Below are 14,224 nucleotides of genomic sequence, written 5' to 3'. Positions count from 1 at the left end.
AAATTCAACATAAATTATAAATTTTCTAATGTAATTTGTGATATAGTTTACACTCTAGGAAAATTAGCACTAACCAAGCTGATACCAGTAAGAAGCTCACAGTTAAATGACACTTCAAGCACCTCACTGCTAAGCATCAATAATGAGACAGATGTTTGTTATTAACTGAAAGTATGATTGACAATCCCACCAGACTCTTCAGTATCATAACAAATTTTCCTAATGCTTTATAATTGCTCTAAAGTGCTGTCATGCAAATTTGTGTCTCATTTGATGTAGTGGCAGTGTCTCTATTTCTGGGATAGAATATCCGGGTTCACATCCCATTGGCTCAGAGCTGTGTGGTAACTTTACCATACAGGATGATTAATTTTTTTTTTGAAAGCTCAGCAGCTCTGGGATCCTCATTCACAGAACCCAACCCCCATTGTCATAGTAACAGTAGTCATGAGGATGGATCATTGCATAAGTGCACTGAAGGGGATTTGCATCTCATTGCAACTGTATTTTAAATGCTGTGTGTTGATTTTCCAGAGATTCTGACAACCTAATTAGCATCTCTATGATCTTCCACAATTAAATCATAAGAACACAATTTTCAGGAATTAGACAAGATGATAAAACAACCCAAACCAACCCTTTGTTGTTTAATCTTAGTTTTGTTTTTATTTATTTGCAAAAGGCAAGTTTCAGTTGTTAGGTCAATATGTATTACCTATCCTTAACTGACATTGAGAGAACAGCAGTGTGTTGCCTTCTTCACTTGTTGCAGTCTCTGTGCTGGACATCTAGTGTTGTTAGGAAGGAAGCTCCAAGATTTTGATCCAGAGATAGTGAAGGAACATTGACATAGTTGCAAGTTGGGATGATGTGTGGCTTGAAGTTGGTCATTATTTGGATTGAACTCTAGTATTTACAAATGTCTTTTCAAATCTGCTGTAGTCATGTGATGGCTATCATAAGGACACATGCTATAGGCAGACATTCTAGGTTCACTTCAATGAAGACCTTGTGTTAAACATACTGTTGTGTAGTACACTCAAAACAGTAGTATTTCCAAGAATCTGCTGTTCTTGTCCTTCTAGATGTGAGAAGCCATGGGTTTGGAAGGTGATGTCAAAGGAATGCAGATGAGTTGCTGCAATCCATCTAGTAGATTGAGTGTTATTGAAGCTGTGCTCATTCAGGCAACTGGACAGAATTTCAACACATTCTTGGTTTGTCACTTGTCGATGCTAGACAGGTTTTGGATGGTCACAAGATGAAATATAATACTCTGCAGAGATTTCTTAGCCTCGGAGCTGCTCTTGTAGCCACAGTACCATTTTACCTATCCACTTTTTTTCCTATCCTCATCAATTAAGGTGTCAACCATGAAATACAGCTCAGATTCAGAAGGTTGTGGGTGGAAGAGACTTGAATACATAATCCAGCCTGAGCATTCTGCATCTGAGTGCTTTGTTGTAAGAGGTGTCATTTTCAATTAAAACTTTAAGACAAGGATGCCACTACCTTCTCAAATTGGCATAATAGATCAGATAGCATCGGTTTCCTCTCAGCAATATTAAAGTTGTGTACCAGTAAATGACTGATTGTAGCCTGATGAATTCACTGACTGCTGTAATTAACAACATTGTGAATGTGACTACACTACATGAACTGCAGAGATTCAAGAATTTGTCTCACCACCACCTCTCAAAAACAATTAAGAATGAGTTACAAATGCTGGTTTTGCCACTGATACCCACAACCAGCAAAATGGGAAAAAAGGTTTGTATCTGGCTTTGTATCATCAAAGACTTATCAATCCATTTTTTGGAAGATTGATGAAGCGAATGTGAGGTCAGGTGTGAGGATCATAATCTCCACCTTAGGCAACACGAAGAGCTTATTTTTATACTTCTCAATAATGCTATCATCTGTCTCAATACTATGGAGTAACAATAAACACCTGAATATAAGTGATATGGATCTTCTTGTGATACAGGCCACAAGATGGAAATATGAAGGGATTTTTTCTCTCAGATGGTTGATAGACAAGAGAGCAGACAGCAGGAGAGTTTGGATAATTGACTTGACCCTATTCTTTATGTTGTGATGTGTTCATGTTCCAGTGATGTTAACCAGAGAGAGTTGATAAGGGAGACTTCACATCTGTGATATCCGCTTTAAATTAATAGCTACAGGATCCTGTTTTCTTTGATGTTTCAATTTCATGGACTGAGGCAATATGACAATATGACAGAAGAACTGCTTGGAATTCATAGTGTCATCTTATTTGCATTTGCATAATGTAGTATGTTGCAATATTTCAAAGTGCTTCAAACACGACTTTCTTTGAAGTGTAATAACTATGGCCATCTTTCCAGTCATTATTTGCAAAACTGTCCTATAGGTAAAGGAGAAATGAATGCCAGTTAGAACATATCGCTTTAGTGGGATCAATGGAGTGGTTTGGAGGAAAGAGGCAATTTTTATTAGGTCACCAGGAGATGTCTTTCAGTACCATTATGTAAGGTAAATAGGACAGGGTAAATAGACAAGGGCTATTCCCTGGGGTGGGGAAGTCCAGAACTAGAAGACATAGTTTAGGGTGAAGGGGAAATGTTTAAAAGAGTCCCAAGGCAACTTTTTCATGCAGAGGGTGGTGCATGGATGGAATGAGCTGCCAGAGGAAGTAGTGGAGGTTGGTACAGTTACAAAATTTAAAAGGCATCTGGATGGGTACAAGAATAGGAAGAGTTTAGAGGGATATGGGCCAAATGCTGGCAAATGGGACTAGATTAGGTTGGGGATATCTGGTCAGCATGGACGAGCTGGATCGAAGAGTCTGTTTCCATGCTCTACATCTCGATGACTCTATGTACTACAATATCAAAATTCATTAGAGTTGACTTTGGCATTAGCTTTATACTGAAGTGATCCATAATAACACAAACAGAATGAGCAGCATTTAACAATTACAAAGCTCTCACACTAATTAGATCAGCATGGACCATTGGAAGAATAGTGGGAGACAATAACTTTATCATCTCCGACAGTAAGTGGCTTGATGGGAACATTTGACAGATTTTACCATTTTGAAATGTTGTCTACTTTTCAAATGCCTTGCTATGTTATTTCTGGAGTGTATGTTCTTCCACTGGGGAATGCCTATGGCTGGGAAGAATGATTTCCCTAGATACGTTTTTCAACTGAATGCTCAAAACATGAAGTTGACTTTTTTTATACATGCAAAATGTTTTTTTTCCTCTATCCTTCAGGCCATTCAACTACCACCTGAGAACAAAAGAAAAAATGAGTTCATTGAATGTTACCACTACTATAAATCCACCCGTCACTAATACCACCCAAATAACCACTACTGGAAGTGGAGGCTTCATTTCCAATTTGATCAATAAAATTCCATGTAAGTACATAAATGTAACTTTGTGAATTTATATACAAAGAGCCACAAGCATGAAGATGGTTTCCTTTGATTGTAAACTGAGACAAAATGAGCATAAGCATTTCCTTAATGGTCCTCTTCAAATATAGGAATACAAGTGCTGTCAATATTTTCTAACCACCCTGTTCAGAGATATTATTACATACCTCTTGAGGAGGTGGAACTTGAACCCAGGCCTCCTGGTCCAGAGGGAGGGATACTACTAATGCATTGCAAATGCCCTTATAACAAGTGCTGTCAAACCTCAAGTTAACTCAGTTGAACTGCAATCAGTCTGGCCAGATGAGTGACATTCAGTGATTAGAACAGAATGAAACCAACTTTCTACTAAAGCATCCTGTTTCTTTCTGCATGGGCTGCTTCACCATCCTCAGCCTGCTCCTCGGATTTTTGGCTACTTTTCTCAATTTCAAAAGTCAGGATTAAAATTAAGGCTGGAACAGGACTCCAGTGCAACAAGTCCTTGGGTCCCAGAAGAAAAGAAAAAGGCTTCTTCAAGTTACCAAAATTTGTAAATAAATATCTATCTCTTTAGGTTTTGAAAAAAGAACTTGGCTTCTTAATGGTCATAAATATGGGTCATCAACAGTAAAATTTAGTTCTTTAATTTTCCTGCTAATGAAAAGTTTGAATTGTCTGATGCTGTTGTAACAAAACCATTAGCTATGTATTTAAATGAATGAATTAGCATCTAACCACCAATGAAATGCAATGATCATAAACCTTTCCTGTTATCGTTGCTATTAACTTTAATATACTAATGGGAGCTACGATCAAGCATTGAGTTAAAGGAGATATGTTTAACTTCAACTATCCGTTAGGGAACTGGTGAGATTAGATAAAATACATTTACCTGAACTTACTAAAAATTAATGCAGAATGATACACGGTGGGCATTGCACTCTAACCCATTGGGTGGGGTGGGGTTAAAGTAAAAATTAATGCCAAAGAGTGATTACATCTTCCTTCTTCAGAATTATTGACATTAGGTATTCACAATATGTGTTTTGTTCAAATATAATCATTTTAATTCTTAATTAACTATTAAAATGTTTTGTTTGGTTCTTAGTAAATACTTAATGAGGTCATAGGTTCTTTTATAGATTATGACCAGACTGGAGAAGTTTAGAGAATTTACTTTTTAATTCCCGCATCTCTACCAAAGCAGTTTATTGAATGTCCCTGCAGTCTTGACTTTCCTTTCCAATAAACATTGATCAAACTCTTCATTGCATGTTTCACCTGATCTGTTCTGAGGACAAATACTTTTTGAAGGATTTGAATGTTGCTCATTGAAGACCTGAATTATTTTCTGTAGTACAATGATAAAGTTGCTTAATAGCTTAGAACTTATTAGTCCATTTCCATTTTGACACAGAGCCATAGAAACAGACCCTGTGGTCCAAGCCGACCAGATATCCCAACCTAATTTAATCTCACCTGCCAGCACCCAGTCCATATCCCTCCAAACCATTCCTAATCATATACCCATCCAGATGCTTTTAAAATGTTGCAATTGTACCAGCCTCTAACACTTCCTCTGGCAGCTCATTCCATAAATGCACCACCCTCTGTGTGAAAACGTTAACTCTTCAGTCTCTTTTATATCTTTCCCCTCTTACCCTAAATTCATGCCCTCTAGTTTTAGACTCCCTGACCCCAGGGAAAAGACTTTGTCTATTTATCTCATCCATGTCCCTCATGATTTTGTAAACCTCTATAAAGTCACCTCTCAGCCTCCAATACTCCAGGGAAAACAGCTCCAGCCTATTCAACCTCTCCCTATAGCTCAAATCTTCCAACCCTGGCAACATCCTTGTAAATCTTTTCTGGACCCTTTCAAGTTTCACAACACCCTTTCAATAAGAGGTAGACCAGAATTGCATGCAATATTTTAAATGCGGCTAACCAATGTCCTGTACAGCATCAACATGACCTCCCAACCCCTATAGTCAATACTCTGACTTCTTCACTATCCAACTATCTGCAACTCCACTTTCAAGGAACTGTGAACCTGCACTCCAAGGTCGCTTTGTTTAGCAACACTCCCTAGGACCTTACCATTACCTTACCAAAGTGCTCTTTGGGAGGGTTTAAACTAACTCCGCCGGGGCATGGGAACCTGGACTGTAGCTTTAGGGTACAGGACCTTGAGCGTAGGGAGGTTATGAATAATGCAGCGATCTCGAAGGAGGGTGCCTGTAAACAGAAGGGTGAATTGAAGTGTGTATACTTCAATGCCAGAAGTATAAGGAATAAGGTAGGTGAACTTGCAGCGTGGGTTGGTACCTGGGACTTCGATGTTGTGGCCATTACAGAGACGTGGGTAGAACAGGGACAAGAATGGCTGTTGCAGGTTCCAGGGTTTAAATGTTTTAGTAGGATCAGACATGGGGGTAAAAAAGGGGGAGGTGTGGCATTACTTGTCAAAGATAGTATTACAGCAGTGGAATGGACGATGGAAGAGGACTTGCCATCTGAGGTAGTTTGGGCTGAGGTTAGAAATAGGAAAGGTGAGGTCACCCTGTTAGGTGTTTTCTACAGGCCTCCTAATAGTCCTAGAGAAGTAGAGGATAATATTGCGAGGATGATTCAGGAAAAGAGTGAAGGTAGCAGGGTGGTTGTTATGGGGGACTTTAACTTCCCAGATATTGACTGGGAGAGCTATAGCTCGAGTTCATTAGATGGGTCGGTGTTTGTCCAATGTGTGCAGGAGGGTTTTCTGACACAATATGTAGACAGGCCAACAAGAGGTGAGGCTATACTGGATTTGGTTCTAGGTAATGAACCAGGCCAGGTGTTAGACTTGGAGGTAGGTGAGCACTTCGGGGACAGTGACCACAACTCGGTGACTTTTACTTTAGTGATGGAGAGGGATAATCGTGCGCCGCAGGGCAAGAGTTATAGCTGGGGGCAGGGAAATTATGATGCAGTGAGGCATGACTTAGGATGTGTGGATTGGAAAAACAGGCTTCAAGAGAAGAACACTAATGAGATGTGGGGATTGTTCAAGGAGCAGCTACTACGTGTCCTCGATAAGTATGTACCAGTCAGGCATGGTGTAAAGGGCCTTGTGAGGCAGCCGTGGTTTAGTAAAGAATTGGAATCCCTTGTGAAAGGGAAGAAGGCGGCATATGTAAAGATGAGGCGTGAAGGTTCAGTTGGGGCGATAGAGAGTTATAAGGTAGCCAGGAAGAATCTAAAGAGAGAGCTAAGAGAAGCGAGAAGGGGACATGAAAAGTCTTTAGCTGGTAGGATTAGGGAAAACCCAAAGGCTTTCTATAGGTATGTCAGGAATAAAAGGATGACTAGGGTAGGTATCGGTCCAGTCAAGGATAGTAGTGGGAAGTTGTGTGTGGAGGCGGAGGAGATTGGAGAGACACTAAATCAATACTTTTCATCAGTATTCACTCAGGAACAGGACACTGTTGCTGACGTGAATATGGAGTCACAAATGATTAGAATGGATGGCCTGGAAATATGCAGGGAAGAGGTTCTGGGAATATTGGAGAGGATGAAAATAGATAAGTCTCCTGGGCCTGATGGCATTTACCCTAGGATCCTATGGGAAGCTAGGGAGGAGATAGCAGAGCCATTGGCCTGGATTTTTATGTCGTCATTGTCAACGGGAATAGTACCAGAGGACTGGAGGATAGCGAATGTGGTCCCCTTGTTCAAGAAAGGGAGTAGGGATAGCCCTAGTAACTATAGGCCAGTGAGTCTGACTTCAGTGGTGGGCAAAGTCTTAGAGAGAATGGTAAGGGATAAGATTTATGAACATCTGGATAGGAACAACGTGATCAAGGATAGCCAGCATGGTTTTGTGAAGGGCAGGTCGTGCCTCACAAACCTTATTGAGTTCTTTGAGAAGGTGACTAAGGAAGTGGACGAGGGTAAAGCAGTAGATGTTGTGTATATGGATTTTAGTAAGGCGTTCGATAAGGTTCCCCATGGTAGGCTAATCCTAAAACTACGGAGGTATGGCATTGAGGATACATTAGAGGTTTGGATTAGGAATTGGCTGGCTGGAAGGAGGCAGAGGGTAGTAGTTGATGGACTAAGTTCATCTTGGAGTGCAGTTACTAGCGGTGTACCACAAGGATCTGTTTTGGGACCATTGCTTTTTGTTATCTTTATAAATGATCTAGAGGAAGGGCTTGAAAGCTGGGTAAGCAAGTTTGCGGATGACACAAAAGTCGGTGGAGTTGTGGATAGTGAGGAAGGAAGTGGTAGGTTACAGCGGGATATAGATAAGTTGCAGAGCTGGGCAGAAAGGTGGCAAATGGAATTCAATGTAGCTAAGTGTGAAGTCATTCACTTTGGTAGGAGTAACAAGATGATGGATTACTGGGCTAATGGTAGGCTACTTGGTAGTGTGGATGAGCAGAGGGATCTTGGTGTCCATGTATACAGATCTCTGAAAGTTGCCACCCAGGTAAATAGTGCTGTGAGGAAGGCATATGGTGTACTGGGCTTTATTGGTAGAGGAATTGAGTTCCGGAGTCCTGAGGTCATGTTGCAACTGTATAAGACTCTGGTGCGGCCTCATCTGGAGTATTGTGTGCAGTTTTGGTCGCCATACTATAGGAAGGATGTGGAGGCATTGGAACGAGTGCAGAGGAGGTTTACCAGGATGTTGCCTGGAATGGTAGGAAAATCTTATGAGGAAAGGCTGAGGCACTTGGGGCTGTTCTCATTGGAGAAGAGAAGGTTTAGGGGAGATTTGATAGAGGTGTATAAGATGATTAGGGGTTTAGATAGGGTCGACACTGAGAACCTTTTACCGCTAATGGAGTCAGGTGTTACTAGGGGACACCGCTTTAAATTAAGAGGTGGTAGGTATAGGACAGATGTTAGGGGTAGATTCTTTACACAGCGGGTTGTGAGTTCATGGAATGCCCTGCCAGTAGCAGTGGTGAACTCTCCTTCTTTATGGTCATTTAAGCGGGCATTGGATAGGCATTTGGAAGTTATTGGGCTAGTGTAGGTTAGGTAGGATTCGGTCGGCGCAACATCGAGGGCCGAAGGGCCTGTACTGCGCTGTATCTTTCTATGTTCTATGTTCTATGTATAAGTCCTGCTAAGATTTGTTTTCCCAAGTTGCAACACCTCGCTTTTATCTAAACTAAATTCCATCTGCCACTCCTCAGCTCATTGGCCCATCTGATCAAGATCCTGTTGTAATCTGAGGTAACCTTCTTCACTGTCCACTACACCCCCAATTTTGGTGTCATTTCAAACTTACTAACTATATCTCCTATGTTCACATCCAAATCATTTATATAAATGACAAAAAGTAGTGGACCCAGCACCGATCCTTGTGGCACACCACTAGTCACAGGCCTCCAGTCTGAAAAGCAACACCCCATCACCGCCCTCTGTCCTCTACATGCTGATTCTATAACTGATGTAAGACCGAGTGACAATTTTCTGTTCAATCATCCCTTTTAGTATATTCTGTTAAATCTCTTGAAAATAAGGTCACATATTTGTTTTTTCAAAAATATGCATTGTTCATAATATTTTGTCGAGATACATTATAAAACATTTCATTTGAAAACTGCAGAAATTGCAATAAAATTCAATTTCATCCATCAGCATACCCCATTCTAAGTAGCCTCAACAAAATTGTTAATGTCTTAATATTTACAACATACAATGCATGTCAAGTATTGACAAGGGCAAGACATTTCAAAGTGAAAATTACAGAAAGTGTAATGGAAATAAACTTTTCTCCATGCACCATGTTCCATTCCGAGGTGGTTCATAACAACTTCAATACTCTCAATGTTTACAATGTACATACCTTATTAGCACATAGTCTGAAGAGTTCCAAAGATTCCTGCCCCTCTGTCTACCATGGCTGAAGTGCCTTCGATAACAATTTTTCTTGAGTGCATTCCTTAGCATGTAGGCCTGGATGTCAGAACATGCTTTCTGCTACACTCAGTCAAAGACAATTCTCTTCACTGAAAGACAGGTTTCTGGCAGATATAAGACCATCTTTGACCAATTTGATAATCTTCTAGCTGTAGCTGATGTTTCCCTCGATGTGCATAAAGCAAGAACCACACATATTGGAGTTGCTCAGAATGAAGCTTAATGGAAATAATTGCAACTATTTGCAGATCTTGTTTGCAAAGGCATATGTCAAAGGAATTGGACAAAGGCCTCTTCCTTCCATATGCACCTGGTGGGCAATGTATGGAGGAGTTGGCATATAGAAAAAAATCTGACAGATGGCCTACAATGCAATTCCCATTTCTTTTTCCTCCATTACTGTTAATGCTGTACATGACTGCAACAAAATAGATTTTCTAAGGTATATCCTGAAAAATGTAGGCCCACAAGATTTCAAAAAGTTGTTTATCTTAAAGCATTGGGAAATGATTGTGTGCCATAATTAAATGAGTCATTTTAGAAATAGGATACTCTTAAGCATTGTGTGGACATTAGACTCCAGCATGTAGCATTCTGATATCCTAGCACAGTGCCACAACAAGATTCCACCTATTTGTTACACAGGTACATCAACAGTGTCACCAATGATACATTTATCTCAAATTCTTGATTACCCAGGAACTTGGATGAGGTCAAGGATGTATGTCACCAGGAGGCTATTGCTGAAGCAGAGAGTAGGATGAGGAAACTCATGTGCTTATTGTGTTCATGAATTATTTCACTTAATAAGCAATATTAAATTAAACTCAAAGGACAATGCTTGTGAAAAAAAAGGCCAAAACTTGCTTGCATCAGTTTACAATTAATCCAATTGTCATTTTATTTTTAATGGATCATTCTCCCAACACTGATTCCTAATTTCCTTGGGACTTTTAAGCATTGTATGTTAAGCAACTGAGAATGCAGAAAGTTTATGTGCTCACGTTATGTTGATTGCTAATTGATCTCCAGGGTAATGCACATAGGAAGTTAATAGATGCAGTGGTTAAAATATTTGCAAACTGTTTAACACATTGGAGTGACATTTGTGCTTCAAACATCCATGCATAAAATTTCAATCTTACTTTTAAATTAAACCCAATGTACTAAATTATAGATATGCATTTTTTATTGATTATGTAAAATAAGTAAGAATTTTATTACTAAAACCAGCCTACTTACACAAGAGAGAAACAAATACAATGAATTTTATCATTCTCGGCTGGCAGCTTTTCTGACGGGTAAAATTTCCTGGGTAGCCTCCCAGCCACCATTTCCACCTGCTCCCAGACTGTCAGCAAATTTACTTAGGGCGCCTGAAACATGGCAACCCACTTGCCCATGCTACTTGTGGACCTGTGAAATTATGTCAAGCTGATCAATTTGTTGTTATATTGCTATTTGTTTTCTTCTAGCATACTGGATCAGGTTTAACAGTGAACTAGGAATTAGGAGCAGGAGTGGGCTCTTTGGCTGTTCAAGCCTTTGCCGCCACCTGATGAGATTATGAATGATCAGGTTATGGTCTCACCTCCACTTTCCTGTCTGCCTTTTGTAAACTTTGATTCCCTTGTCTATCAAAAATATATCCAGTTCCACCTTGAATAAATTCAATGACGTATTCTCCACCGGTTATAAGGGAAGACAATTCCATTCTCAAATGATCCTCTGAGGGAAAACAATTCTCCTCATCTCCAACTTTAAAGTTAGACTTCGTATTCTTAATCTCTGTCCCTTAGTTATCCTCTCTACTACAGGGGAAAACATCCACTTAGAATCCACCCCAACAAGTCCCTCAGGATCTAATATGTTTCAATAAGATAAGTTTGCATTCTTCAATGGGCAATGGTCAAAACTGTTCAGCCTTTCTTCATCCCAAAAGTGAGTTAAACAAACTTTCATTAACTGCTTCTAACATTTTTTTTCAAACAAGCAGACCAAAGTTGCAAATAGCAACCTGGATGTGGTCACACCAACACTTTGTACAGCTGCAAAAAATTTGTCCTATTCTTAAATTCTATTCCCTAGGCACAAATTGCCAATATGCCATTTGCCTTCCTAAACACTTTTAAATAAAGTTTTTGTGATTTGAATATTAGCACATCCTGAACGCTCTGTAGCCCCACATTTTGCAATCTCTCTCCATTTAATTATTATACTGTTTTTCTATTCTTCTATTAAGTTCATTCCTCTCCAGAATCTCTCCTTGTCTTGTTCTGTTAGAATCCTGGCCAGTGAATGGAGGAAGTCTCCCCATTTTAGACAGAATGGATCAGTACTCCAAAGACCATTTTAAGACCTTCCATATGTGAGCATTATTGGAAAATAGCCATGGCTGAGACTGTAGCTATATGCAGGCTGTTCTGTTGAGGGGTTCCGTTGTGTATTCTTGTGCTGCATGCTATGCTTCAGCTAATAAAGGCAAGAATCCAATATGTCATCTTGACTGCCTTATCTACCTGCCCAACTACTTCCAGGGTTATATGGATATGTATACTAATGTCCCTTGTCAATACTTTCCGGAGTCCTACCATTCATGGAATAATCTCTTGCCTTGTTTCACCTCGCCAATTGGATAACCTCATAGTTTTATAAGTTGAGTTTCATTTGCCACTGTTCCGCTCATGAGACCAGTCCACTGATATCCTCCTGTAGTTCATAGCTACCCTTCTTACTACTCACTAGCAGAACAATTTTTGTGTCATCCACAAACTTCTTGATCATATCCCTGCATTTCTGTCTACTCCTCAAATCGCAAGGACCCCAGCACTGAGCCCTGAAGCACTCCCACTAGAAACAAACATCCAGTCACAGAACAATGAAAGAAAAGGCACAAAGGGCAGAGAAGACTACAGCACAGGAACATGCTCCTTCAAGTTTATATTGACATATGAAGCTATTGTAAACTAAAAACCTTTTGTCGCTACATGGTCCATATCCCTCTATTCCTTGCCTATTCATGTATCTGTCAAAATGCCTCTTAAATCATTGTATCTGCTTTTACCATCTCCTCTGGCAGTGCATTCCATGCACTAATCAACCTTAGTGTAAAAGCACATCTCCTTTGAACTTCCTCCATTTTACTTTAAAACTATGTCCCCTGGTAATTAACATTTCTAACCTGGGAAAAAGACCAGCCAACCATTCTATACATGCCTCTCATAACTTAGTAAACTTCTTTCCGGTTGTCCCTTCACCTCTGATGTTCAAGTGAAAACAACAAAGTTGTCAAATGGTTAATACCCTCCAAACCAGGCAAGATGTGGGTGAGCTATTTTTGGTAACCTGGCCTTCTGATAGTGTGATAACTAGAACTCTATGCAATATTCAAATTGTGGCATAACTAAAATTTTATACACCTGCAACATGACTTACCAATTTTTATACTCTTTGCTCTGACTGATGAAGGCAAGCGATACACTTTCTTGACCACCTTGTCCACTTGTGTTGCCACTTTTAGGAAATTGTGGACCTGTCTGCCTCAATCCATCTGTATTTAATACTCTTAAGAATTCTGTCATTTACGGTATCCTTCCCCCCCCACATTAGACTTTGCAAAATACATCACTCTGCATTTATCCAGATTAAATTCCATTTATTATTTCTCTCCCCAAGTCTCCAGCTTACCTATATCCTGCTGTATCTTCTGGCAATCCTCCCCACTATCCGCAGCTCCTCCAATCTTTGTGTCATCCTCAAAGTTACTAATCAGGCTACCTATATTCCACTCCAAGTCATTGAAATTTATTACAAACAACAAGAGTCCCAGCAATCCTCCCTTCTGAACATCATTAGTGTCCAGTCAAAAGAACACACTTTTGATCTCCAGTCAAAAGAACACACTTCCACTGCCACTCTCTGTCTATGACCAAGTCATTTTTATATCCTGTACCTTACCAGATCACCATGGATCCCATGTGGCTTTACCTCCTGTATTGACCATAAGGGACCTTATCAGTGGCTTTGCTAAACTCCATGCAGCCAACATCCACCACATTGTCCTCACTAATAATCTTTGCCACTTCTTTTCGGGCGGCACGGTGGCACAGTGGTTAGCACTGCTGCCTCACAGCGCCTGTAGACCCGGGTTCAATTCCCGGCTCAGGCGACTGACTGTGTGGAGTTTGCACGTTCTCCCCGTGTCTGCGTGGGTTTCCTCCGGGTGCTCCGGTTTCCTCCCACAGTCACAAAGATGTGCGGGTCAGGTGAATTGGCCATGCTAAATTGCCCATAGTGTTAGGTAAGGGGTAAATGTAGGGGTATGGGTGGGTTGCGCTTCGGCGGGTCAGTGTGGACTTGTTGGGCCGAAGGGCCTGTTTCCACACTGTAAGTCTAATCTAATCTAAAACCTCAATCAAATTTATGACAAACAACGTCCTATCCATAAAGCTGTGCTGCTTATGACTAATAAGTCTATATTTTCCCAAATGTGAATAAATTCTATCCCTATGAACCTTCTCCAATAATTTCCCTATTACTCATGTCAGGTTCACTGGACTTATAATTTCCCAGATTATTCCTGACACTCTTATTAAACAATGAAACAACATTGGCTATTCTCCAGTCCTCTGGCACCTCTCCTGTGACTACAGATGATACAAAGATTTCATGCAAGGCTCCAACAATTTCCTCCATCACCTCTCTCAGTATTCCATCAGGTCCTGGGGACTTGTCTACCTCACAACACTTAACATCTTCATCCTTTTTATATCAACATGCCCTAGAAAATCAACATACCCCTCTCTAGACTCACGATCAACCACGTGCTTTGCCATTGTGAATACTAATGCAAAGTATTTGTTAAAGACTTCACCCTCTCCCTCCAGCTCCATGCTT

At 40.3% G+C, this 14,224-nt stretch overlaps 1 protein-coding gene across 1 annotated transcript in view; it reads left to right on the top strand.

Annotated features, from left to right (window-relative positions):
* syt8 (synaptotagmin VIII) overlaps positions 1-14,224 on the top strand; it is a 73,587-nt gene that overhangs the window by 42,136 nt on the left and 17,227 nt on the right. Inside the window, exon 2 of the mRNA XM_060838864.1 lies at positions 3,264-3,409. Within this exon, the coding sequence (XP_060694847.1) occupies positions 3,298-3,409 (112 nt within the window). The 5' untranslated portion in view covers positions 3,264-3,297. The remainder of the gene's footprint in view (positions 1-3,263; positions 3,410-14,224) is intronic.

Source organism: Hemiscyllium ocellatum, chromosome 18, assembly GCF_020745735.1.
Source record: "Hemiscyllium ocellatum isolate sHemOce1 chromosome 18, sHemOce1.pat.X.cur, whole genome shotgun sequence".
Lineage (NCBI taxonomy): Eukaryota > Metazoa > Chordata > Chondrichthyes > Orectolobiformes > Hemiscylliidae > Hemiscyllium > Hemiscyllium ocellatum.
This window is presented reverse-complemented; position numbering and strand designations above follow the sequence as displayed.